The sequence below is a fragment of the Simochromis diagramma genome, unplaced genomic scaffold (genome assembly GCF_900408965.1).
Source record: "Simochromis diagramma unplaced genomic scaffold, fSimDia1.1 OVJJ01000304.1, whole genome shotgun sequence".
NCBI classification, from domain to species: domain Eukaryota; kingdom Metazoa; phylum Chordata; class Actinopteri; order Cichliformes; family Cichlidae; genus Simochromis; species Simochromis diagramma.
This window is the reverse complement of record NW_024387030.1, coordinates 15,508,301-15,535,653: the sequence shown is the minus strand read 5'-3', so window position 1 is coordinate 15,535,653 and position 27,353 is coordinate 15,508,301. Positions and strand designations below refer to the sequence as shown.

General features: G+C 43.5%; 1 protein-coding gene across 5 annotated transcripts in view; it reads right to left on the bottom strand.

The window, feature by feature from the left end:
* Positions 1-27,353, bottom strand: part of LOC120740386 (formin-1) — a 49,439-nt gene that overhangs the window by 2,146 nt on the left and 19,940 nt on the right. For all 5 annotated transcript variants that reach the window (XM_040042725.1, XM_040042724.1, XM_040042726.1 and 2 more), the window contains 11 exons: positions 26,425-26,566; positions 20,598-20,685; positions 17,763-17,824; positions 17,329-17,417; positions 16,510-16,639; positions 16,277-16,423; positions 16,110-16,169; positions 15,908-16,028; positions 10,311-10,403; positions 6,665-6,716; positions 1,085-1,234 (listed from right to left, as the gene is read on the bottom strand). In XM_040042725.1, the coding sequence (XP_039898659.1) occupies positions 1,085-1,234; positions 6,665-6,716; positions 10,311-10,403; positions 15,908-16,028; positions 16,110-16,169; positions 16,277-16,423; positions 16,510-16,639; positions 17,329-17,417; positions 17,763-17,824; positions 20,598-20,685; positions 26,425-26,566 (1,134 nt within the window). The remainder of the gene's footprint in view (positions 1-1,084; positions 1,235-6,664; positions 6,717-10,310; positions 10,404-15,907; positions 16,029-16,109; positions 16,170-16,276; positions 16,424-16,509; positions 16,640-17,328; positions 17,418-17,762; positions 17,825-20,597; positions 20,686-26,424; positions 26,567-27,353) is intronic.

The following is a 27,353-nucleotide window of genomic DNA, read 5'->3' as shown; positions in this document are numbered from 1 at the left end:
AACAAGAAAGCGACCAGCAAGGCTCAACGTTATCAGACAGTCTAAAAGAAGTACACAATGAAACTTCTGCAAATCAATTGGGAACCAAGTGTAACCAGATCAAATACAAAGCCTCTCATCCGTGCACTCTTGTGAATTTGTTTATAAGAGCAAGACATTTAAATATCTTCCTGGGGCACCACAGAGCCATGCAGTGCCCCCCCAGCCACACAAACACACACTCTCTCTGATCCACTCTGGAGTTTGCGGTCAGTGAAAGCCCTTTAAGTGGGAATGAGCAGAGAATGACAGCAGCTTGATGAGATAATGAGGCAACCTTAAAAAAAAAAAAACAAAACACTTGGCTTTTTATGAGATCACAAACAGTATTTAAAATAAAGTTAAATGTAGATAAGCACAATCAGCTGCGAGCAACAAGCGGCACGATTACCTAGTAAACAGGGAAACCATGTGATACTTAATAATGTGGCATAAAAATGACCACACAGTCTCTCTGGACAGCGAGAGCTCACCGCCTCCTTCGAGCTTAGCATCGCTACGGTGTTTATCAGTTCTCTAATAACACGCAGCTTTTAAACCACCACAGGCCACTGTCCGCTTGCCGGTCCTTTTTCTGGAACCCCCCAGCCCACTACCAATTACGCCTCAGGTCAGAGGAAACATAAATTCAGGCCCCTGTCGCAGGACCAAGGCCTCAGCTACTCCCCCATTCACCTCCTCTTTGATGGCCTCCCCCCTTGCTTTAATTACAACCCGGCATCTGCACATCACCCTTGTACAATTAGTGCTAATTTGACATGATGTCCAGAGGTGTTAAGCACCAATCCGAAGGTGACAGAAACAAAGAAGTCTAATCTGAAATGATTATGTTTTGAGTCTTGCAAAGTTTTACATTCCCTTCCTGACATTAGTTTTTTTTTTTTAGAATGATTATTTCTAGCATACTCACAGAAAACAGGGAAAATTCAGTCACTTTTTTTTTTTTAAAGATTGTTGGATTATTCAGTAACCCTAATAACCCCCTTCCCGACTCCTTTCTCCTGATTTCTTCTGAGACTTAACCCAAGTAGTGGTACCAGCTCACCTCTCCTTGGAGATGTTCTTGCTTTGTCGTATCCAAGTGTTCTTGAAATCGTTGCAGAATTCGTACCAAAGCATAAAGATGTAACTCGGAGCTACTTCTTTCTCCCCGGACTTTGGCTTAACACCAAAGTAGTTCACCACGTCCTGGAAACTGTAGGGAGGGGTGGAAACACAGCAAAGGCTCAAACAGTGTTGTCTTATCACACATAAACACATAAATAATCTCAGATTTTGACTGAAAGTATGTTTTTGTGAACTAATCTGGATTTTAAACAACATTAGAAAGTACAAGGCAGTTACGGTATGTAAACCTGTGAAACCAGAGAGAGCGAGAGAGGAAAAGTTTAAAATAGTAAAATGTAGAGAGAAAATGATGGATTTAGAGTCAGCAGGAGAGGTGAGAAACAGAGCTGGAAGGAGAGCGTCCACCCTGCTGGGCCACAGGGGAGAGCCAGTAGCGGCGGCTCCATTATCACATTGACCTCCACAGCCTGCATGGGAAGACTGCCAGAAGAGATGAAGACAGCCAAGAACAGGCTCCTATTCCTCCAAACACACCTTCTGTCTCTCTCACAAACACGTACGTTTTCACATATTAGTGAGGACTTTAAATTCACATATGCTTTTCCCAGCCTCCTACCTTAACCACCAGAAATGAATGCCTAACTCTAACCATAACTTAAATGTAACTTCAGCTGTAAAACCATATTTTGAGCCTCAAACATGCCTTCAAATTTGTGAGCTCAGCATTTTGTCCCGACAAGTGACTGTTGGTCCCTACAAGTATAGTGGTCCTATAAACACATTTAAACAAGTATACACACGACACACACACACGCCACTATGCAACTCACAACCACAAAAACATGTTCACTGGCAGACAAATCAAAGACGGGAATGCGCGCATGAAAACACAAAGACAAATCAGAGGAATAAATGTAGTCTGGATTTTTGAGGGTGTTTCTACTCACTGAGCTACGACACTGTTTAAGGCCAGCTCCTCAGCTTAATTCAATTGTAACCAAATCTGAAGTCTTCGCAAGGCTCTCAGCGGCACACACGAGGCATGAAAAGCAGCCTGCTGCTTCAGATTCCCCCTTCTCCAACCCAAACATGAAAGACATTTTCTGGCCTGTGCCTGTCCAAAAAAAAAATAAAAAACGGGGGTTGATAAAAGGGAGCCATGATTCAAGGGATGCTCTCCTGTCCCACTGACGCCCAAATACGCTCTGACCTCCAGATGCTAGGTGGCTTTTGTGCGACGCTAATCTGAGACAAGTTCACTTGGAGTCAAATGGTGCACAATATGGTGACCAGACGGCCAGCTACAAGTTTGGAAAAAAAGAAAAAAGTTTTTGCATGAGTCTGCTTCCCATTTCCAAGTGATGCGTCATTTTTGCTGGGATGCACAAAAACAGGAGAGCGCTGTAGATCATCCTGTAATCTAAAGAAGCAGCTAGAAGAAGAAAATGTTCCAAGATGTTTCGATTGACCAAAACAGACGTGCTGTCACAGGCAGCTTTGTTGTCTGCTCTGGCATGACGAACTGGGTCTCTTCTCCACCAGCTCGTCTCTTGACCCTGGGTCATCATGTCAAAAGCGTGCACTTAATCAGAGCAACAAGCTTTTCTTTTTAGCCTCATGAGCAAGCAGAAACAAGCCGATACACAAAGCCTCACTCAAAACAGATGCAAACACTCTCGCACATACCTAGAAAACAAACAAAATCAAGCGGACCTTTGTTCATTTTGCCATCGCAGGCTGATTTCACTTTTGCACATATGACGACATGTCAGTAATCCACGCTATGATGCCATTGCCGTGAGAGGGTTTTACTGCAGCGCCCACAGCTCAGCATTCCTCACTGACAGCTATAAAAAAAGACCCATTACAAAACCATGAACAGACGTGAGAATCAGCAAAGTATTTAGACAGGCAACTCCGCATTCCTATGTTTTGGCAGCAAAAAGATTACAGGCGTAAACGCCCGTGTTGTTGGCTGATTCAGCAGAGGCACAAAGCGGAGGCCATCTTTTCATATGTAATGACGGAGTAGAGTAATATACCAACTAACAGCAGCAAAACCATAACTGCACAATGACTATAGAGCTGGCACTTGGGCCAAATGAAATTGAGCATGATGGGGAAGAAGGAGGCTTAATGAGACGGAACTGAGGACAGAACCAGAAAACCTCAGTGGAGCCCAAACACGAAGCAGACAAATTAGGAGTGCATGTTGAGGAAAAGGCTTCAGCGCTCACTATGGACAGATGGAAAAAAAAAAACCCAAACATTTTTGCTAAATTAGTTTTAAGTTACTTCATTAAAAACTCACAAGCTATTGCATCTTTTTGTGTGTGCTATTTTAACTGTTAAGCTGACTCAAATGTTGCAACTTTTTGCTGTGCTCCAATCACATTTCAGGCGTCTAGGCTGTCTAGCATACATGATTGTTTACTCTATAAGTGGTTTTATTGGGTCTTCATCAAGTCCGTTGACTTTTTTTAAATGTATAAAAGGCATACTAGGGAGCAAATGCAGTATATAGGGCAAAAACAGTTGCTGTACAATTCCAATGAGCTTGAAAGTCAGTATTTATTCAACCCACAGCCTCTGTCAGGAAGCGTCCTTGTCATTTCTTTAAGCAGTCTTCAGGCTTCTTGAAGGACATTCAAAGTGCTTCTTTGGATATCGTCTACCTTTTCTTTCATTCTCTATCAAAATGATCCCACGCTGTCTCAATAATGTGGCGGTCTGGGTCAAACCATTACTGATAGAGTTCCTTTGTTTTTTCTATGTAGAAATTTTTCCTCAAAATTTTTTTAACGACACACTTAAGCTAACAGCTCTTTGCTAATGACCATGTTGGTGGTGCACAAATACTATTTTATGTCTGTCAAACTGTTTTATCTTTTTCACAAATTAAAGAAATAAAAGCAAATGATGTGTTTTTGCAACAGGCTGCTGTTTACAAAGATGGAATTCCAAGTCTGCTTCCTTGAAAGCAAAAAGAAATGAAGGGTGGCCAAAGTCTCTGCACAGAACTGCATGTGTCTCGATGATACATTTGGTTTATAATTTTATATGTGCGAATTCTCAAAACCATCTTGTTTAAATAAAGGTTACATAAAAAAAAAAGAAACTCAAACTAAAACCTCATAACTGATGACAGCTGTTATGCAGCTGCATCGCTGTTAATAAAATGTATGTATATGCAAGTATGACAATGATTACCTGCATCAAACATGGTTATATTATATTGAAAGATATCTCTTTTTCCCCCTTTAACAAAAAGCGACAAGAAGCAATAAAGTCCAAATAACAGATGAACCATCATCACCAATGAATGCGAGCTGTGACTCATCCCAGGAGACGGTCTAAGGAGAGAGGACAGATTGTGATGTGCGATCTAATAAAATGTACAAAGTAATTGATCCGACTGCTCTCCGATGAGGGTTGTTGTTTGTTCTTGTTCTGCTGTATCGACACATTAGGTCACTGAGAGAAACAAAAAGCATGTGTTCACAAGCCTGGTTAATAAAAGCTCAACGTTGTAGCCATGACAGAAGATTCTACACATCTTAAGCCATGAAACATAGAAGATCTGTCAGCCACCTGAGCCTCGAACTGGGTGAAAAACTTCCACCAATTAAGTATCAGGCCAAATATGAAATATGGACACAATCCAGCCCTCTGCTGAGTTATAGCGGTCAGTATTGGCCACTTGACCCTTGATCTTTTGGGTATAAAATGTCATGGCATCATCACTTCATCCAACTGGACATTTGCTTGAAATAGTTTCATAATTGCTGCAAGAGCTCTTGCATTACAGCCAAAAATGTGTTTTTTTTCCCGAGGTCACAGTGACTGATTAACAAAATGCACTCAGTTCACATTTGAGGCCAAGTGGGTCCGTGTGCCAAATTTGAAGAAATGTACTTGTACTCATGACGCTTCGGAAAGGTTGCGCTCTCGAGGACGGGAGAGGGCAAAGGACAAGCCGGGAACATACGAGGCCGATATGGAGGCTCGGTGACCGTTAACAGTAACATCTTCTGTGAAATCATGCTCAGGTTTGACATCTAGCCCCAATTCTTGTCAAAATCCTAATTCACATTTCCCAGTCGATGCCTGCTGTGTGCGTGTGCGTGCGAGCTTCAACTCAGAGGCGTTTAAACTCTGAATCCTCATGAGGTCTAGACTGAGGTATTAGGTAGCACTAAGGATGTGTTGTCTATTTCTTTTATTAACACAAGCCATAATCTCAACACTGCTGCTGTTATGCCTTTGTGTGAGGATCCCTCACCCAGCACAGATGTGAGAGCCCACCCAGGGCCCAGAGAGCCCTCTGACGCCCATATTCATCAACGGCGTGTCACTTTTACGAGGTGGCTCTGTGGGAACCCGAGAAAGACCCCTGCCTCCCTCTCGCTCTACCCAGCACCAGTCAGCCAGCCCCCTCTTTAGATGAAATTAAAGGAAAACTTCATTAAAGCTAAAGGTGCTGTCAGCTGCAGGGCCCTTTTGATCAATATTCCCCTCCAAGTTCAACACCTTCATTACAGTGGTGTCACTCATTCACAAGGGGGGTGCAGACAAAGGCACGCGCGTGCGCACATTTTGGTCTGGTTCAACAGAAACATCGCTATATGGCGAGGGTGGGGCCGGGGAGGAGGAGAGGTGTAGCCATTCTCTCGGTGATTATCTTGGCTCAAAGCAGCAACATGAAACAGAACAGCTCGGGGCCATTTGCTGAGTTATAGTGTTGTCCAAAGCAATCAACTTTCTAATTGTTTATAGTTTACATTTACTCGCGTCCGGAGCCCTTCGCTTTCTCCTTTATGCACTTTTCTTGATTTATTTTGGAAGCGGGCGAGTTACGATATAAAGCAAACAATCCCGCTCGCTATCCAAACACGGTAAAAAATAATCTATTTGCTTTGTTTGTCTGCTCCACCATCTTTTTCCAATATGATACGTTCCAGATATGATTTCTCTCGGACGGTGAGCTCAGCAGCTGCCGGTGGGTCTCGCGCCTATAAATCAGATGCCTCTCAGAAAACTCTCAGGAGTCTTCTGCACAAAACATGGCAGATAAGAATGATTGGAACTGCAAGGGAGGAAGCACAGAGGATCCAGTGAAAGTACGTGGGTGATAAGCCCAAGACGTGTTGCTTAACTGTCTTAAAGATGAATAACTCAAATAATATCTCCTTGTGCACGTATGAATGTGTGCCCAATCTTCAACAATAAATGTGAAATATGCATCATCTTATACCTGTCCAACGAATGGCCGCCTCACTCATCAAAGTGCTTACATGCCGAGACTGGTGCATCTTTGCAGAATCCTTAATATGTGCATACAGCTATATGCATAGAAAGCATTAGAGTTATCAGATACCACAAACTTTATCTCCTCATATTGAGGCTTGCTACATTACTCACAGCTGTGTGGCGCCTGCAATCACTAACACTTGGCAAACTTCCCTGTGTTGATGGGAAAATATGATTTTTTGTTTGTTCCAGTGTAACTTTCCCTCCGACATTTATTAGCTTGTAGCTGTTACAGTGCATTTCCCACCTCTTCTGTGCTGCATTAAGTTGGTCCTCTTCAGCAGAATGCTCCTTTTGAGCTGCAAAAAACACAGAAAGAAAACATTCAGACAGGTCATGGGGCAAAATATGAGGCTTGTGTAGACACTGCTAACCAAATGTTTCATTAAAAGCGGACTCCAGAGGGGGGCGCTGTGTTCATTAATCATCCTCAAAGCTGAGGGGAGAAGAAGAAGGGCTGTGGGGGTTGAGATGTCACTGACGGTGAGCATGTTATCCAAGCAACTGTTAAGCACTTTGTAAAGTCTGACATTACTTCTGTGTGTTTGTGCACGCGAGTCCCCACGAGAGCGAATCCTCACCTCAGCCTCAGGATGGTGGTCCGTTTGCCGAGGTGTGTGTGTCTGTGTGTGTGTTGTCGATGCAGTGCTGAAGCCGGGGTGGAGGGCTGAGCGGAGAGGCTTGGGAACTGGAGGCTCCTGTGGACTCCTGCCATGTAAAAGTGTCTAAATGCAAGGCAGATGTGTGCGGCGGGCCAGGCCGAGGTGCAAGAATTTATCTAGGGCCAGAGAGTGCCTGTGATCTCAGATTTATAGCATTTTTCCAGATTCATCCTTTTTACAATGATGGGGGACCTTTCCTACTTGAAGATTTAAGAGGGGGAAGTCTCCAAAAAATTGTTCAAAGGCAGGTTTGGGGGTCTTCTGGGAGAAGGTGAACTAAAGCCTTCGATCAACCACCCGGTTTACTTTTCATCTCTCTCTCTCTTTTTTTTTTTTTTTTTTTTTTTTTTAAAACATGTATGTGGGCAAGAGGGTTAAGGTAAACCTAATGAAGGGGGGGTGGCAATGTCTGGGATAAAGGGAGGTGGTGGGGGGGAGAGGAGTGGGGCCGTGACCAATGGCGTTAGTCTCAGTGGGGGTCAGGCTGGCGCCTGAGGTACCCCTCTGGTGCGACTTTGCAGAGGTGGCATAGGAGTCGGGAGGGAGGGTTCAGGGAGAGCGAGAGAGAGATTGGCTCAGAGAGGGAGAGGATGTGTGAAGTTTCTCTTCCTCCGCTCCCCCGTGCAAACATGAAACCACTAGTCGCTAACTAGAAAGTTATGAGACGCGCATGCTGAGAAGGACAATAAAGCGAGGCTTTAAAACTCTGACACACTTTTCCAAACTGCCGCTTTACCTCGCAGCCAGATGACAAAGAGATGTAGAGCAGTCTGAGAGGGGATGCTGGAGATATAAAAACAAACCAAACACCCCTTTTCACCCCCGAACAACTCCTCTAACAGAACAGAGACACATCTCAAAGACTTTAGATTAGAAGTGGCTCCTTGGACAGTTGTTAAGCGCAAATTTCACTTCATCTACGTAATTCACAGGCAGTCTGAGCGAGTGGAGTTTTGGTTACTGACTCACTAACAACAAAGGAAGCGCGAGGAGGTGATGATACACGCATTTTCCGAGGAGAGACGTTGAAACGAGATTTACGCAAGCAGAGATAAAAAAATAAAAAAATTATAGAAAGGCGCAGGAATTTGTTTTCAATTAGTCACAGTGTATATTCAACATGAAAAATATGCCAGTGTCAGTATCCCCAGAGGTTTCAAAGAGCGTCCAATAAAACGGCAAAGAAAAAAAAAAAAAAGTGGTTCATTAGATGTGTTTAAAAAGAAAAAGCGTAACCTGGATTTTTATTTTAAGATTAAACAAAGGAAACAAACAGAGGCATATTCCAGAAAATCAGTATACAGGATGAAATAAATATAAACTTTAAGGTTGGACATATGATGGAGAAATTAAAATAAAAGAACAAGCAAATTCCAGAGGATAAAGGTTACAGGATAAGAGCAATGGAGAATTGTTTATTTTTAATGGAAGTCTCGTAATTATGGTTGCATACTGCCGTTCAGGTAGAAAGCCTTTGAGACAAGAGGGCTCAGCTGGCTCACTGCTCAGTTTCTAGAACCACAGTATCCATTTATGCAGGCACCACCAGGCCTAAGGATGTGATCACCATATTAAAGCTACTGTTGCCTTCTCTGAATTCTCACTTCAGTTAGTGAAAGTGGTTTAAATCAGATGTGGTGGAATTCCCTACACTCTTCCTTTTGGGTCATTTCCAGGAATTCTCATCACCCTAAAGCAGGGATATCAAACATTAGGTCCACTCCGATCCGATGGATAGCCTCGGAAAATGTGGAGGAGGGTATACATTTTGGACTTTTTAGTTTTACATCTTTTTCTACTGATAAAGACCTCCCACACAGACATTTATACTATGCCAAAGTAATTAAGTAATGATTAATGAACCACTTAATGACAAAAAAGTTTCAGTTTTTTCACCATCTACTGTAGAAACTTATGTTTTTTTTTAAGTGGATCCACAGTGAATACCATAATACATTTTCTGGAAATTAAAACAATTCCAGCATAGTTTGTGCAATAATATACCAGAACTATTTCTGCAGTTTTACACATTAATTTTGTAATTTCTAAGCTTGAAGAGTCGTGCTGAGAGATTTATTTTATTTACAGCAGAATTTGGTTTATCACATGGACGGAGATGAAATTGCACAACTTATTCTTATATTAAGAAATCTGAAGCATTAAAATGTGCAGTTAAACTCTTTACACCGTCAAAAAGTGGAGTTTTACTGCTTCGGCCCACTTAAGTGAGCTATATGTGGCCCATTGTGTAAAATTAGTTTGACAAGCGAACACTAGAGGACTTTGCTAATGTGTGGGTCAGAAAGGAGACGAGATGGTCCGAGTTTGTCAGTGCAGATCTGCTCCTGGTCCCTAAGAGTGATCCACCGAGGCGAGTCGGCTTTATTAGGCCACAGCTAAGGATGTCCTGCCAGCTTTATGGAACCCACGAGTACATAGGACCCATGTTAAACGCAACGTGATCTCTTCTACAGGCCTGTAGACTCCTGTCCTCATGCTGTCTTACAGGGCACCGAGACGCCCCTTCTCAGCAAGAACAAAAACACCCACGTTCACCAGGAGACGGGTTCTCTACCAACGAGCTGACTGTCTGACGTAGCAAAACCCCCAAAAAACAAAACATAATTACAGCTCCCTGTTTTAAAAGGACTCATGCTGTGTGTCAGGGTGAAAACGGGGCCCGTCTGTCTCCCGGAGCTCGGTTTTGCAGCCATCTCACTGGTTGTAAATCATCTCTCCAAATGATTGTTTTATTTTTTAAAACACCTTCACATGAGCCAGGCCCACTCATGAGCACGAGTGAGGGCAAACATCCATTATGGCCATCGGAGGGAAAGGACTTCAGTGTCATTTAAAGGGAGCGGGAAAGATTAAACAACGTATCCCTCATCTTAATTTAACAGCAGCAGGAAATGGTTACTGCTGAACATTTGGAAAGGAAAGCCAAGGTTTACATGCACATCACATTAGTAATTGTACTAATTTAAATAGTAATCTTTGTGTTATGTTTTGGCAAATATTTAGTGTTGATAATGAAGACTGGACATTATTTTTGGAGGATTCTTATAGGTAAAAGCAGCCATGTGAAATGAGACATTCCTCAGAAAAAACATCAAATCCACACGTATTTACATGATCGTGGCACTTAAGAGTAAAACTACAAAGAGAAGAAAAATAAGGAACATTTCTTTCTTTGTTTTAGATAAACAGGAACATGTCAACTTCACCCACCAGCACAGACGAATCCCTCCATCTTGTCCTTGAAAGGCTGCAGGTGTTCTTCTGATGAGTTCGCGCAGACTTTCTGCACATCCTTCTCACACGCTAGAAGAAGGAAAGAACAAAGAAAGGAAAAAAAGAGATGAAAGAAGGGCCTAAAGTGAGAAGTACAGATAAGAATAAAGTTAAAGTTGAAGTGTGTCTATCGTTCAGGGCTGAAATTTATTCAACTTGTCTTTCTATGAGTGTATTTTGTAACACATCTCATCTAATATTAACACAAGGATTTAAAAGGAGTTCTGATTCCTGGTAATCAGGATAAAAAAATGAACTGACAGACATTAAATAAAAAACTTTACATTTGCTTGGAACAACATTTTTTATAATGAAGTTTTGCACATGTAAGTAAAGTAAATGTCACTAGAACAGTGCTCTGAAAAGTTCTGCAATGCATTGCACCGTTTTTTCATCTTTATAAAATACAAATATTCAGAGTGTAATGCATAGATGTTTTTGCCTGTAATGTTTGGCCTTAAACGAGTGCTTACAGTAAGCACAAAGCTGCGCTTTTATTTTGTTCCACATTTAAACCAGTTTTCTCACCCATCCTCAGATTTCCCACCCGCGCCTCGAGTTACGCATCAGGCACATGCCAGTTTGCATATTGTCGAGGTTTATTTAAAACTTTAAAACTAGTTTACACAATGGTGACCATTTCATTTGTATTCTACCTTCAGCGCTGGCCACATGTGTGAGCGGAGCAGATGTGTTTGCTGTTTGTGGATGCCCCCCCCCCTCTGTCGTGCCAAATGATCCAACTCACACAAGTTCAGAGGAAACAGCCGTGAGTGAGCGTGTTCCAGCCGAACCTTTCCCCATTTCCTCCCAACTGTAACTACACACACACACAGACGCCTGGCAAAAAGAACTTTGCACAATCCTTCAACCTGTAAGTCATTAATGGCAGCAATAAATACCTAAACTTGCTTATGACAGCATAGCTAAATAGTTCTGCAACAGAACAAGAGCATTAACAGGTCTGGCCGCAGTCTAACTTCACCGTGTCGCCGCTTTAACATCTCAGTTTGGCTCTCGTGCGTTTGCATGCGGAGCCGCCGCACCTGTAGTCCGGTAAACCCGCTCTATTGCTTGGTTTTATTTACTGGGTGTCTTATTAAACGAGACAGGAAGCACAACATCCCAGCATTAAAACTGAGATGCAACTACGTCAACAGCCGCTCGTTCTGGAATCCAGGGCTCTATTTAAAGTCACGGAAAGTGGGAGCCAGCAGTTATTCAAATAAAAAGACAGAACTCAGCAAGCACACAAACATGACAACCAAAATATCCTGTTTGGACAAACCACGTTTCCTTAACAAAAATCCCCCGACTCAAAAAGACCCATTAAAAAAAGTGTTCAAAACAGCAAGTCTACAATTTAGAGGCGGCTCGCTTCCAAATGTGGTCCAGACAGCAAAGGCCGCAAGGAGGAAGCCCACAAAAACACAACAGCTGTAAAGAATAAAAGCCCAGGGCTCGGGTTTGAGACATTGTCTTGGAGTGATAATACATTTTTTGGAAAAAAAGTGCATTCAGGAGGAGGACTCTCCTGCAAGCAAATGACTGACGCCATCAGGCCAGAAAAATAAAGCCAAACTTCTGTTAATGGTAACGTGAATGTAAGTGAGCTAATCGCAATACGTACAAAAATTAGGCTTAAGTAAAAAAACAAATCTTAATGTTTGCATGCAAGTTTTTTTTTTTTTTTTTAAGATAATGGAGTAATAGACGACTTAATCAGCTCTGTAAATTAATGTAAATTAATAGTCTTCTTGCATTACAAATGCATTTTTTAATCTTTAGTAAAAAAGTATAATGAAAGAATTTTATTTTAAAGTACGCACTGAAATTTACAGCACCTATTTAATGTACTTTAAATGGTTTCTTATAGGTGTACCTAATAATATCTTCTTAAATAAGACTTCTCATTTAAAAGGACGCTGAATAAACTAATTAAATTTAAATAATAATAATAATGTAAATTACCATCAGAGGTACTGCATATATACATGCGCATCATACACAATTTACAGAGCCAACATTGGGCAGATGTAGTAGAACATAAAAGCAGGAGTTTTACTCTTTGCTTTGTTGGGCTCTCTGTCCAGACAACAACAGCTCTGCCCTTTAAATCCCAGCTCCCACATCACTGATCAGAGAGCACTGGTTTTATGCATTGCTGTATTTTTTTTTTTTTTAAATTGTGATTTGCTTCTAAGACTTTGGTGGACAATGTTTAAGCAGCAAAAAGTAGTAAAAAAAAAAAAAAAAAGCAGCAATATTTTAAGAACATGCATGAACAAAGCCAAAGAGTCATCGGTACAGCAACGAGGAGGATGAACAGAGTTAACGGCGCCGACTTCCTGAGACACTCGAGCAACACTTACAAAAACATGCATTTCTAAGGAGACACTGTTGAATCCATTATGCAAATGTGAGACTTGCATAATATGAGGTAATGGGCCGACAATTGTGGGTTTAAAAAACAGAAATATTGAAAAAAAAAACTGGGTGGTGGTGATGGGGTTAAGTGGGAAGAAAAACGAACAGAAAGACTTTTGCTCCATTTTCCAACCCTGCGTGGTTTGGAAAATGGAGCCTTTGATGTTAACATGTACTTATGATTTTTACTGTTGTAAGCGCCCCCGCTGAAGCTACCAGGAAATCGCAGCCAGCCAGGACAATTCACGACTACGGAAAGTCGACTTAAAGACAAAACCTACGAGTGGACGGAGACTCTGCGGAACACCACAAGATCTCAACCATGGCTGTTTGATGGATGGCTCGGTCTCACAAATGTGCCCATTACACTCCACTACCTCCCATTTGTGAAGCTCTGGTTCATGATGAAGCAAAATCCACCGAGGAAGCAAACAAATGAGACGAGGAGACGCACAGTAAACGGGAGAGAAAAGATAAAGATCCTCCTCAGAACATTTTAACTCATTTGATAATTAATTTTTTTAAATATTTTAATGTAAGTTATATTCAGAATGTAACAGTGAACTTCATAAACTTTGCTGCACTCTTTTCCCCCCAGGAGGTTAAACCAGTCCAGTGCTCCAGCCGTGGCACATTCTAGTTATTTATACCTGGAAAGTGAATTCTCTCACTGATCTCCAATTATCTTTAGCTCCAGTGGCCTGTCAGTATCCAGCTCTCCTTTCTATGGGATGAAAAATGCTATCACCTCTCAGCAAGGCCAGCCAGGAGACTGTCGTAGGGAAAAGGTAAGGCGCTCTCTCTCCTTTCCATCCCTCATAAATCAACTCATATCCACCCAACTACAACTCTTCTCCCTTTTTTGCTGGAAAATACAGCACTGACAGGTAGAAGCTTCAGGCAGGACTTTGAATATCAGCAGCAGCACTGAAATATGGCTTCAAGATGCATTAAAAGGAAAAGGTGCTTTTGTCTATATCTTTACAGATATAGACAAACTTTACATTTCAAATGCATCCATCCATTTTCTAGCTCTTCTTTGGGTATGTGACATATGGACCTGGGTTTATCCGGGTCTATGCAGCCATTCTGCAATGTGCTGACAAATTTATTCGTATTCAAAAAGCTAGAAAATCCCACGATTTCTTGCAACAAATCAACCAACATAAAAAAGGATCCGATTTTAGAGTAATTTTTGCCTTGTTTGGTCAACAGAATTCACTCATTCTGTTCCAAGCTGAGGCTCCATCGTAAAACCGGCCTCAGGCTAAAGGCCCAGCCTGAACCTGACATTAAAAGGCCATTTAAAATCGGGACACTGTCTGATTTGCCACAGTGATGAATGCCTAACCTAGGCCGGGACTTCTGTGAAACACTAAACTCCCCTGAGCAGCAAATGAGCTCTGACTGTTTCTTTTTATTTGATCCCATTTCATTTGGTTGCATCCCTTCCCATCTGTCTGGTTCAATTATGTGGCCGTTAAAGAGATCTTTTAGTAGGTAGCCGCTGGTCGAGAAGGGAAAAGGAATTCTGAGAAGACTTGAGAACTTTGAGTTGTGCCAAATTTTAATGATAAACTTAATCTTTAGTGCCGAGTTCTAAAGACTGACGCACAAATTAACCACAGCATGGTTTGTCTCACTGGGAGCTCCGAGTCCTACAGTAGGTTTAAGTCCTTATGGCCTCTCACTCATCCCTCTCCCTCTGAGAGCAGCACAGAAAAGGTCATCACCCTCTTCCCAAACAGGAAGCCCCATCAAAAGAGGATCACGTTTCTGCACAAGCCAGTGAAGAAGAGGGCAGCCAAGTGGACGGCAAGCCCTCTCCGGAGCAACTCGGCTCAAAGCTCAGAAACATACAGTATCTTAAATGTGCCCGTGGCCCACGGAGGTGGACTAAGCTCAGCAGGGATGAAGTTCTCACTCTCAGCATCACAACTCCTCGCCTCTGACCCAAGGCTGCAGGGCAAGACACCGGCGACCACTGCAGTCACCACCTCGGGATCAGGTGAGGGGTGGGCTGCTCTGCTCGCCAAAGTCAAACAGTGTGAGTAAACCAAAGCGTGATCCGATGTTAGCTTCTCAGTGTCAGGCAGTGCTCTCGATGTGGATGGAAGTGATCTGTGTTAGCTTTATAATTAAGACCAGTTGCTTTCTTTTGGCTGGTTTATAACAGCCTGGCATAAATATTTATTCCTGGCGGCTGGAGAGGATAAAAATGGTGGGAGTCATAGGTGGAGCTCAGCAAACATCCAGAATCCAGGGCTTGCCCTGTGATGCAAATACCCCTAAGGACTACTGTGCCAGACTGCGTTGCAGCAGAGATCAAATACGAAGGCCCTCGTGTTGCATTTATTGTCTTCAGGTCTTCCATTTTTCCTAATAAATGAGTGACAGCTTGAGGTGGGTCTGGGTACTTTAGTAGACTCTTTGTATTTTTCCCTCGGGTCAGAGAGGAGAGGGCTTTAACAGCAATCTGAAAGACGCAGGGGAGAGCTGTGGAGCATATCTAATTGCTTTCATATGCCGTATTATTGGTTGATTTAAATAACGACAGACACAAGGGGCACCGGGGGGCATCGCCTTTAACCTCCGTGTGGCCCTGGCCAAGACTAACTGGCTGCTTGGCTGGGTTACTGAGTGGCTCGGCGCCCAGGACACTACCAGCACAGAACATCAAAAGTGTATTTAATTTTTAATCCCCCTATTGTCCCTCTGATGTATCCTCAGTGACCTGGAATTTGTTTTTTGGGTTTTACTCGAGCTTTAAATGCTGCACAGACAAAGATATAAAGATGCCAAATGTCTTGCCACTAGTCCTGTAACAGGAAAGCCCGTCGTGTTATGATGACACGGTTGTTAAGATACAATGTCTGGGAATTGGGAAAGGCTCCCTCGGGCCATTCGAGGTCCTGAATAAACCCAGAAACCTCCGTGCAGAGGGAGGGGAGAGTCCACGGGATGTGCATTTACATTTAAACTGCTCTGGTGAAAGATGGTAATGTATACAATTACGCTGACTGATTTACTGGGGAACAAAGATAACCTAAGCAATAAATTCAATGTGGTAGAAATGAACCCGCTTATACGAGTGGGGCACGTCGTACCGGTCAGATCTTTCTTGAGTTTTCGGAGGTCTTTGGCGAGGTCATCAAACTTAACCTGAGAAGCCTGGAAGACGTTCTGTGGCTCTGGCAGAGGGAACACACTCTTCTCCGTACCAGCATGCTGCAATAATGAAGCAACGTGTTACTCAGGGGACATTTAAAAGCTGTTAAACTTTATTTTTATTAAAAATGATTAATTTACCTCATCAAAATTACGCAAGTAGTATAAAACCACGTAATCCACCAAGTTCATGCGATTGTCCTGAAGAAAGAAAACAGCAAAACAGACAATTAAGATAAAGGGCATGAATCAGCTCACTAGGATATTACTCTACTTTTATAAGACTTTAGAGCCTTTAACAGTTTTACCCGGCTCTTGACGTCCTTTAGCTTGGGGAGGATCTCCAGCCCAAAGCCATCAGCCTGCCCTCTCGTCCTGTTCCCTCCATTCATATAGTTCCCAAAGGCCAGAACGAGACCTATTATATCCCGCAAACTGTTGCAATCAAGCAACTCCTGACATTGACAAACACACAGTTTGTTTGGGGTTAGTTCTTGTAGGCGGACACTTTTTCAGCAGTTTGTTGTCGTGGCGTTCTTACTTTGCTGACGTTGGAGATGATCTCCACCTTGCGACGTATAGAAGAGACGGTGTCGAGGAATACCGACTGGAAGATGATGCATCGGGCTCGGCTCGCAAAGTCCGGAGTTTGAGAGAGTTCATAGAGAAACCTGAAAAACAAAAGGGGAGGAGGGGCAGAGAGAGGATGAGAAGGAGGTGGAAGAGTATGGGATGTGATGTGTTATGACAGAATTAAACAAAACGTCTAACAGGAAGAACTATTTTGGGTCCTTGGCAGGCCCAGCTTCCCCACGCAGGCTGACTGAGTCAACGTTGCTGTTCGCAGGCAGGCAGCTGCTAGTCATGAGCCGCGCTGCTCGGCTGGGTTTGAAAGGTCCGCGGGGTCGGGTGGAGGAAAGCGGCGAGCGGCGCACGGAGACTGATCAAAGGTAGCTCTGGCCTGATGCGGGACGACTTATGTAAACAGTGCAGTGTCGGAGGGGAGCGGAGTGGAGTGGTAACATCCTGTGTGATTAGACCCTGCTGATGGAGGTAGACACTGAGTAGGGATGACTCAGGAGGCTATAGTGACAGCTCTGGTCAAACATGGAAATAGGAAGGCCAGGCTGAATGGCACCGCTGGATCCAGGCCTCGTTAACTGGCTGGACTGCTTAACCCTGACAAAAACTACTGAAGCAGTGTCCATTAATGCACATTTTTGCACGTACGCAAAGGCTATGTAAAAATGCACACTTTGTGTAGAAACTAATGACGAAGATAGATATCCATATCTCTATATCTCTATATCCTTTCACACATAATCAAATTGGTGAGACCGGATTCAAAACAAAATCTTACTGTTCAGGTTTGTCCAGCAGTTTCACTTCGTCTTCTTTGGATGTCTCATAATGTCTCGTTATCTTTTCCATCTCGTCACTGGTGGCCCTCTATGGAGACGCAATGCAAAGGTCATTACAAAGATGTGGCTCAATGCTGTAAATACTGTGATGAAATATACGTGATTCAACTTGTTAGAGAAGATTTTAAGATGCATCTGTATAGAAACCTTATTTGCTTCGGTAACACCATATATAGTGGGGGAAATATTGATATTCTGTATCTCGCCATGAAAATGAAGCTAACGGAAAAAAAATTAGAGAAAACGTACAAATTCAGCAGGGAGTCGAACGATAATTTCCCCCGCTGTAGGTGTCATCTAGTTTTATTTTAAACTTGTGAAAACTTTAGAGCCTTTTGTGTAGACATTCAAACGTCACACACACGCTACTTACGTTTTCATATAAAGCCTCAATCGTCTCCAAATCCACCACAGAATTGTCCACATTAAGAACAGCTGGAAAAGATAACAGAAGCAGTCGGTGTTATAAAGAACAGACCCACAACAGCCCTTTAATTTACTTACAGGCTGAATAATGGAACATTACATTTGTGGCAGCTTTATAGAGCCTATATTCATATTTGACAGAAAAAGATTTCCCAAACCAGTAAAACAAAGAATGACATTAAAAAAAACAAAACAAGTCAAGTGCATAACTCAGTTGCCATTTAACTGAATTATACACCTAATTTACAATATTAGCTTGAGGTAGTAAAGCTGGGAGTGTGGCCAGGCTGAGCACACTTGAGTCTGAGACCGCAGATGCTGAGCGTACGCCGAAGCTCCTTTCCCCCCTCTTGTCGTGGACAAGCGAACTGGGGGATGAAGCCCCTCGGCACGGCAAAGAAAGGAAAGCCTGAAACTGCTTAACCTCAGAGCTCACAGCTAGAACCACCAACAGCCAACTAATGAGTTTGAGGTGGGCAGTAGATGGTGCATTAAGGAAAAACAAAGGATGCCGGAGCAGATAGGAAGCGAATGCAACAGGCAATCGTTTAAAAGATTTTTGTACGTTCGAGTGTGTAAACAGAAGGCAAAATGAAACGATCACAGAAAGAGAAAGAGACCGTGTCGTAGGTTTATAGCTTAGTGATGCACGCAGAAGTGGGTACGGTCAACACTGCTTTTGGATCAGCTCATGGTTGTCTGGTCGCCGTCAGCCGAGAAGGTCTGTGCACGACCTGCTCCTCTGAAATGCGCTACTCAGCTGCCGTGGCCACAGAGGACACGCGTCAATCAGTCGCAAACTAATATCAGCAACTTATGCTGCAAATTTAAGCTAAAGTTTGCAAACATTTGCCATCATAAACTACACAACATACCACATCAGCTAAACCTGCTGAAATTTACAAAACTATGACACTTATTTGCCCCAAAAGAAGAAAGCTGAACATCATAAAATCGAGTTTACATGTGTTTCTGCTGGACTACAGGGCTGCTTATTCATCCTGATTGTTTTGGTTTGAGCTGCTCAGTGCAGGAGAATCTGGTGCTATGTCCTTGTCTTAATTATACTGAAACCAATGGAACTAAAAGGCACTTCTGATTATCAAAACACATTAAAAACCAAACAAAAAAAGGTCTGCAAAAATGTCTTTAGAACAGATTTCTTTCTTTTTTATCAGTTGAATGTCTCGTGTATTAAACTTGCACAGGTAATGTTAACAATTTTGGCCAGCGACTACTTCCACCTAACAAGGTAACAATTTGCGTTCTGGCTCCCAGCTGTTCTGTTGCAGAGAAGCTGTCAATGTGGTCCCGACGTCTGGATCAGAGAAAACGCTGGAGGTCCATTTCCTACATCTTATTAGAGTGGATTATTCAGTCCCTCAGCCACGCAGCCGTCAATCACCCGCCAAAGGGGGGCCTGCTTCAGTGTGCACAGGAGCACTCTGATCCGAGGGGAGCCGGATATCTCTCCACACCGACAGATCAAAGCGTGCCTGCCAACGGCTTCACACCCTCTCCTTCCACTTTTCACTCGTGTATGTGTGTGTGGTGTGTGTGTGGGGGGGAGAGCCTCCCTTTGCCCTTGAACCATGGTGGCCCTTGAGGTCGCCCAGTCACTTCCACGGGTGCATTTGACCCCCCCCCCTTTGCTCTTAACCCGAGTGCTGCCTTCTCTAGTTCCCTGCTTCCCACTCTCTCCCTCCCTAGTAGCTGTAATTACATTACATGTACCATGTCCTTTTAATTTGGCAACAAAGGGGAGGCAAGCAGGCGAAGCGAGGGACTAGCGCCCTCAGAAGTGCTTATTAAGGTGCTGTCCTTCATTGTCAAATTCAAATTGTCCATTTCGCATACACCTCCCATTAAAGCACAAGGAAGCAGCCTCACGCTGGGTGTGAGCCGGCCTTTTTTTTTAACCAAACTGACACTGGAACAGAAGAGAAACTGCACTGAAAGGGGGGAGAAAAAAAGAAATCGAAACAGGATGGTTGTCCTGGTGTATCCGCTTTTCTGGCTTGTGTTTTGAGTTGGTTTTATGTGGTAGCGCAGTGTCTGCTAACTGTGGAACGTGGTTTTGTACATGCTTAGATCATTAGTGGGGTGTCAGTCCCATTAGGCTTGTGGAAACCGTCACTGGCTACAATAAACAGATCTGCTGGCCGCATGCTCAGACAAGCAGGCGGCAGCCATTCTCCGCCACAGTCCCAGGGCCGGACTAATTCCTGGCCCACCTATGATGTCCCCAACACACATACTATGCGTTTACTCACCCATGCAGGGACTTTAGACATGCACATGTATGCGTGCATTTTCCACAGAACAGTCAAGAATGCAATCAACCTATTCAGCTCTTAAAATGAAGGAGATGGCAATTTGACTTTAACCAGCACAGGAGGCCTGTCAGAAAAAGCGAAAGGCTGCTTTCATCGCGACGTGGCCGTCTCACATTTTGACAAATTGAGGCATTTTCTTTCCCACAGTGGTAACTGGAAAAATCATCCACTTTCCACTTGAAACAAATTAATCCAGAAGTGTCTGGAGTTACAAATTAGTAGCTGTCAAGACACTGGAAATGATCCTCTGCTGCAGAGTTCACTATCTCATCTCTATAAATAACTCCATCTGCATCTCCTCAGGAGTCCTGCTCACTTTAATGGTGAAGAGGAGAGTAAATTTAGTTTATCGCAGCTGAATCGGAATACGAGTTTGTTCTGTGAAAGGCAGGAAAATAATGTAGTGTTTGCAAGCTTCTAGATGACGCTGGAAAAGATTTTTTCACCTTGCTGAATGTCCTTCATCTCCAGGTGCAGGCTTGATATCAGGATGCCAACTGCCTGGGAACGCTTCCCGTCCAGCAGCTTGATAATCTAGAGAGAAAGAAAAAAACCAAACAAACCACAAAATAATTTACATTATAAAGTATGGAGAGAGTTGGGGGTGGGGTGGGGGGATTCAAATATGAAATATGGGTTATAGAAAAAAGCAATTTTTTAGGTTAACAGGACATTTACTCTTTTTACGCAAATCATCCCTCATTATTCAAAATGTGACATCAAATAACCTGAGGAACAGACTGAATAAAAAGTTCATTCGAGCAGCGAGAGGGTGGGTCAAATTCACCAGTTCCCCTCCGCGGCAGGTGACGGACGACCAGCGAGACAGAGCGCCCGAAGCCCCAGTTAGTCCGAGCAGTCGGCGAATCACCCGGGATTGACCCAAATGACCGAACTAATCAGCACTAATTGTGATAACCCATCATCGTGACGCAAACTACCGGGAAATGTGGCGCGCGCACACACATAGCCGGGACCCTCTTTGTCAAGTTACATTAATGAGAAAGCGAACGTTAGGAAAAGCACCTCCTCCAAAGTTTACCAGAAAACACGTGCGAGATATAATCAAAAAATATCAAGTCGCAGTGAAAGTACAAAGGCAAAAAGTGGCACCATAAAAGGACAGTCTTGAAGAGCACGGCAAAGAGAAGCAGTGCTTTTATAACAAACTATAAATTCACAGGATTTTTATTTGTGCCTACACATGGTCACAATTACTTATGACTGAATTAGCCGTAAAACCAGAGAAAGTTTTGGCAAGGTAAAGCCCCGCTCTAAAAGTTAATGTGTCAGGCTTCTTCATTAGGTATTATGGTGTTGTCGGCTACTGGGCTGTCCAGTGGGAGCTGGAGAGCAGAAGCCTTAGAAGTTGGTATTGCATTACAGGGCGTTAGTGGGTGCCATGCTGCTTCCAGCTCTATTACCTGGATCACTAGGGATCTCCTACACTGGGGACTATGAGACGGCTGAGTACCAGGCTTTCCCAACACCTCTAATTAACCACTCTGGATGGGCCGCACTAAAAGCGGCGCAGGAACCTTTGCAGAAGTCGCCAATTAGCCTAAACAGTTAAGTTAATGAGAAAAGACAAGTGATGCTGGATGCTTGCCTTGAGACACGCAAACAGCTCGGGGTAGGTGGAGAGAGCCGGGAGATGCTGATGCTGAGACAGGTAGACACCAATAGCTAATGGCTCCCTCCGGTGGAGAACAAGAGAACTGACCCGACACGGCTGAGGACGCTCGAGTAACGGAGACGAGTCAAGAGAAAGAGGAAGAAAGACTGCTCGCCCCTAAGAAAATAAACAAAATCATGGAAGGAGACACTGGGATGTCAGAGCCTTGAGCTGAAGCAGGTGGCCGGTGTTAGGCGATGCGGCCTGGGTGATGCAGAATCCGAGCCGAACGGATAGTTTACACAGCCACGTCTGAGCGAGCGGCCTGCTCCGCAGTGATGTCTCTGACTATCTGTCTGAAATCACCCAGGCAAACGTTACAATAACAACTGGTTCGAGACGTCCCATCAATAACCAATTGCGATACACTCAGCAACCCCAGTCTCGCCCAGAAGTGTTAATCTTACGCCCACTCTCCCACGTCATAGCCACGACTTCAAATATGTCTTTAATAAACGTAGTACGATTGCTCATAAGTTATTCCCATAAACCCGTAAAGCTGCTGTTTGTTAAAGGAGACTTGCCATGTATAAACTTGATAGAGCTCTGATTTATGTGCATAAAAGAGACCTCAGTTTTTGTGTTTACTAATGTGCATATTTGTACACGCACACACCGGCATATTTAACCAGAATATTCCCTCATCATCATCATCATCATCCCTCCCCTCCTCGATCCTCAAAAATGCACCGACGTGCCCATCGCCTGCTCCCCCGCTCACATAGGTGCCCATACTTTATCGCCTCCACCAGCCATCGGGGTGAAGCCACATGCGTGCAATTATACCCCCGGTCCCGTCTTCCCCGGTGAGAGAGCTCCCCTCTACGTCGTCTCCTCAGCTTTGATATGCTAATCGGTGCAGAGAGACGAGCTCCAGAGTAAACAAGAGCTTTGATTTTTCTATGGCACACATGATAAAGATTAACTCACTCATGTAGGCATCGCCTGCATCCCCCGAGTTTCAACTTTTGGTGTGTGCAGTTGCTGGAAAACGGGGAAGTGGCTCATATGCATAATGTACACACACACACATTCCTTTCCCACCCACTCATCTCCTCTCGCCGTCCACAGCCCCCGGGGCTGTGGTGTTAGCATGTTCTGGCAACACTTTCTGAGCAAGTGCATAATGACTTGCGGGGGACGTGCCGTCACCACACAGGTGTGTTCAAGCAAGCGGGCACACGCAGACGCGCAAATAAAAACATACGCAGAAACACACAAATGGAGACAAACAAAGACTCCTTAATACAGATACGTAACCAGATTCGCTGGCAACGTTAGACTGAAAATGAGTGTGCTGACAGATGGGAGGCAGGTAGCCCACATGCGTGTCAGCCGGTATTGCGCAGAGGAAGACGTCACGCCAAACTGAGAAGCTATCACCTACATCCCTGTCCAATCAGAACCTCCAGAATAAAAGAGTCTTTTCAACAGTCGTGCTTAAATCTCTGTTCTGGGCAGACATTTATAAAGCTTCCGAGTGTGTTTAAAGAACCACATGGGGAGAATGATTTTTGCGAAAACTACAGAACAAGACAGATTTATTAACAAACCTCCTACAACTTAGAGGGAGGTGAAGGTGCAGCGCTGCCAGAAGCTTACAGGAAGACAGACAATCAAAAAACAGGAAGCATGTCCCACTGCGCATGAAGTTTCTTGAGCTCTTCTACAGAAGTCTGTTTATTTGACTTATTTTATTAAGAAACAACTATTACAAGTTGAAACAAGTAGATGAAGAAAGTTATGGGAAATACAGTACAGTGAAAAACTCTTTATATTTTACGTCTAAGGAGCCAAACACTGTTGTATTTTTGAAAGAAGCCCTGCAGAATATTTCGTCCTGGCTTCTTCGCGGCCTTTCAAAACGTTTCTTAGCTGTGGCTGTGAAGCCACTCAACACTGACTTATGAATCCTTCAAGCATAAAAAACAATGTGTCTGCACATAACAGACAATTTGGCAAAGAAAGAACTTTAAATTGAATCTTCAGACACTTTTCGCTTATACTTTAGGGAATATTTAAAAAATGCCAATGAAAATACAGTTTGAGAGCCATAAAATAGTATTTATGCATCAACAGTGATTCCGATTGGTGTGAATTGTGAAGAAAAGAAAAGAAATTGGACAAGTGGAGGATAAAAGAAGAAGTGCACTGACAACAGGTTTCATGGAGTGATGAATCCATATTTGAAAATTCTGGTTCAAATCACTGTCGATACAGTAACAGCGTTACAACAGTGAGTATCTAAAGCCATCTGTAAAACACAGTTGAGGCTCTGTCAGGATTTGGGGCTGAATTTTAGCCAGTGGATCTCAACGTTACTGAAGCAGGGTGAGATCATGTTGACAGAAGGGAACAAAAGGCAGCCAACATCCACAGAAGAGCCCTGAATGTCCTTCAAGAAGCCTGGAGAACTACTCCTGAAGACTACTTACAGAAATGATAAGAAAGCTGAAAGAGTTCAGCCTGTGTTAAAGAATAAAGGTGGTCACACCAAAAATATTGACTTTAAAGTACAAACTGTTTTTGCCTTATAAGTTGTATTTCCATGCATGTTTGCACAGTTCAATAATTGCTGCACCCATTTCCCATTTTTTTCCGATAACTGAATAATGGCTCAAGACTTTTGCACAGCAGGTCAAGTAGTAGCTCAGCTTCTCATATGAATTCTACTTTTCTTAGCAAGTTATTCGAATACTTTATTTCTGTTCTGTGATTCAAACGCATCACTACAGTCTAACATTTGCATAGATTATTTAGCCACGTCCTGACATTTATTAAGCTTCAGAATAGCTGATAAAATCAAACCGCTTGCAACCAGGACTATGACGGCGCGCTCACAAAACTAGGTGGAAAGATGACGCAATGAAAATTGTGGAAGCCCTATTCCTTTGCACCCCGAAGGAATTTAAACAGTGTGACATCCTCTCATAGAAGTCTAAGCAGATGCAACTCATGAGCCAAAAATACTTGCCTGTGAATCACATGTATCACTTAATGTAACATGACTAATGCTACAATGTCATCCAAATATCCTGGAGGTTGTGAGCCTGCCTGTGTTTCAGTACTGCAGGACTCTGTCAGACAACAAGTAAACAACGTGTACTTTTATACTCTGCAGTTGCTGGGGGGCCTATAGCGTTCTCTTTTGTACCATCTAAGATATCCTTATCCATTTTCTTTCCTCCTTCCGCTCAGAAGCAGCTAATCTTCTGTTATACTTTTTTCCTTACTCCCCAGTTTCCCAAAAAGATGTGGCTCGCTTTCCTTTCTTTCCTGTACTTTAACCAGCTGAACTTCTTGGAAACCATCATCTGCTGGTTATTATTTAGATGATCTCCCTCGCAAATTATTTCCCCTCCAGTCACTCAGAGTATAAACTTTCAGGGATAGAAAATTATTAAGTAAACAAAGTTTCTATTATTCCGATGACCTTTCCAGTGAGCTGAACGTCAAGGCAGCCGGAAACAATTCCCCCTTTCCTCTTTAACCCCAGAAATAACTGCATAAAGTAAAATTAAATAAAACCACAGTACTGAGAACAAAAAGTCTAAACACGGATAACAAACCCAGCCGGTGTAGCACAAAGGTCCTTCTTTCAAATACCGGGGGGAGGGGACAAGTGTTATGTTGGACATGGGATTTTTTTGATTGTTATGAATTTGCTTCAACATGTTGTTATTAATGGGGGCCAAACCTCCTTTAGAATGATGTAAGCCCAGACAGGACACAGTTGGCGAGATCTGTGTCTGGATGTGGCTGTCTGTGTTGGATCAAATGTTGGACAGTCTGAGTGACCCGACTGAATCGGGAGATCTTGGGATGGACACACACATATACACGTTCTGGCTCTCTGGAGCCGAGTGGAGCCTTAACAAATTGATCAGAAAAGGGGACGCGTATGGATTTAGAGGTTAAAGTCTGGGGCAGCGGCTGATTTTTAACTGCTCGGACGCCTTGGCAGGGACCGCGAGGCGGCCGGGACGCTGACGCAGCGCTGGCTGCGAGAGAGAGAGAGGTGCAGAGTTGCAGGATTTAACACGACGGCATCGAGGAGTCTTTGGTGGGGTGGAGGGAATAGCAGATCAATTGGGCAGAAAGCACATCTGTGTTGATTTTTTGTTCTTGATTTGAAAAATTAACCTTGCACAAAAGGGAAAAGGCATAATCCTGAAGCCCTGGTTACACCACACTGCAGAACTCGATCATAGGGGGGGAGAAAAGCACACACCAACACACACACACACACACACAAGGGAGTGAACTTGATAGCCAGTGTTGGCCCAGTGTAGGACCTGGCAACTACAGACAACAATCTGGAGGAGGGCTTGATGAGGCTCGCAATCAATTTTTTTTTCCTCCTTTTGTTTCACCTTTTGTTATTTCTTCCTTGGATTTACGAGTGAAGATGACGGCAGACAGAAAGCCTCTATTAAACAAAGCTAGATGAAAAAAATGAAAGAAAAAGCCTGCCCTCAGCTGGCAAAACGTGCAAGATAACCACGTGCAAAAGAATAAAGTGATGAATTAAGCTTTCAACACAGCGCCAAAGTCAGTACAACCCAAGCCGGGGAGTGAGTGGAGCCAAATGATGCTACCTTCTTAGTTTTGGCTTTCTTCTCATACGTGTCCGACAGCGGCTTCTTCTTCGGTTGCAGCGTGGCCTTGGAAAAAAGGTCCTCAAACTCTTTGGCGTTGACGATGTTTGGCTCCTCCAGAGAACACCATAAAGTGTTGTTGCTACAAAAAACAAAAAAAAACGGATCATAAATTTTTTAAACATAAACAGACCATGAAAAACTGAGGTTATAGGGTGTAAAACATTCGATCACAGTCAAGGCGGCTCATAGAACGGCTAGCAACATGGAGGCTACTTGAATCAAACAAAATTGAGTGTTCTCCATGTTTGGAAGCTCATTTGATGTTGTCCATTTTGCTGTTTGGACAAAAACCTGGCAGCCACGGTCGCAATCTTGACTTTTAAGAGCGCCGTTTATAACCCGGGTGATAGAAATAAAAGTTTAAAGACAAGCCTGTCTCTGTAATAAACCACCATTTCCAGGCAAAGGACAAAATGCTGTGTTGCAGAAGTTGCCGAGTAACGTGGAAAAAGAAACAAACGGAGGCGCAAAGTGAGAACGAGAGGTGTCTACGAGTCAAGAGGGCGTTCAGCAGTTTGCTGTTAAAAACATCTACTTCTCTGTTTAATTCAACTCAACCTGTCTCACTCTGCTTCCCCCCCACCCCCATCACGTCTGGTCATCAAAATGACATTAACGCCACGATCAGCAGGCTCCTCCCACCCGAAATGTATTCTATTATCTCCTCACACGTCACAGTTCTTCTTGCAGGTCACCATTGAACGATATTACAGCCGGCAGGCCACCTTAGAGAGCCTGGATGTAACTGCACTGGGTGCAAGTGCTTGGAGGCTTATCGTGGCTTAAATACCAGAGCAATCAACTGCCTTTCAACAGTGACTAGATTAGGGTCAAGCAAGCTCAGCTGCGTCTCCAAAGCATGCATT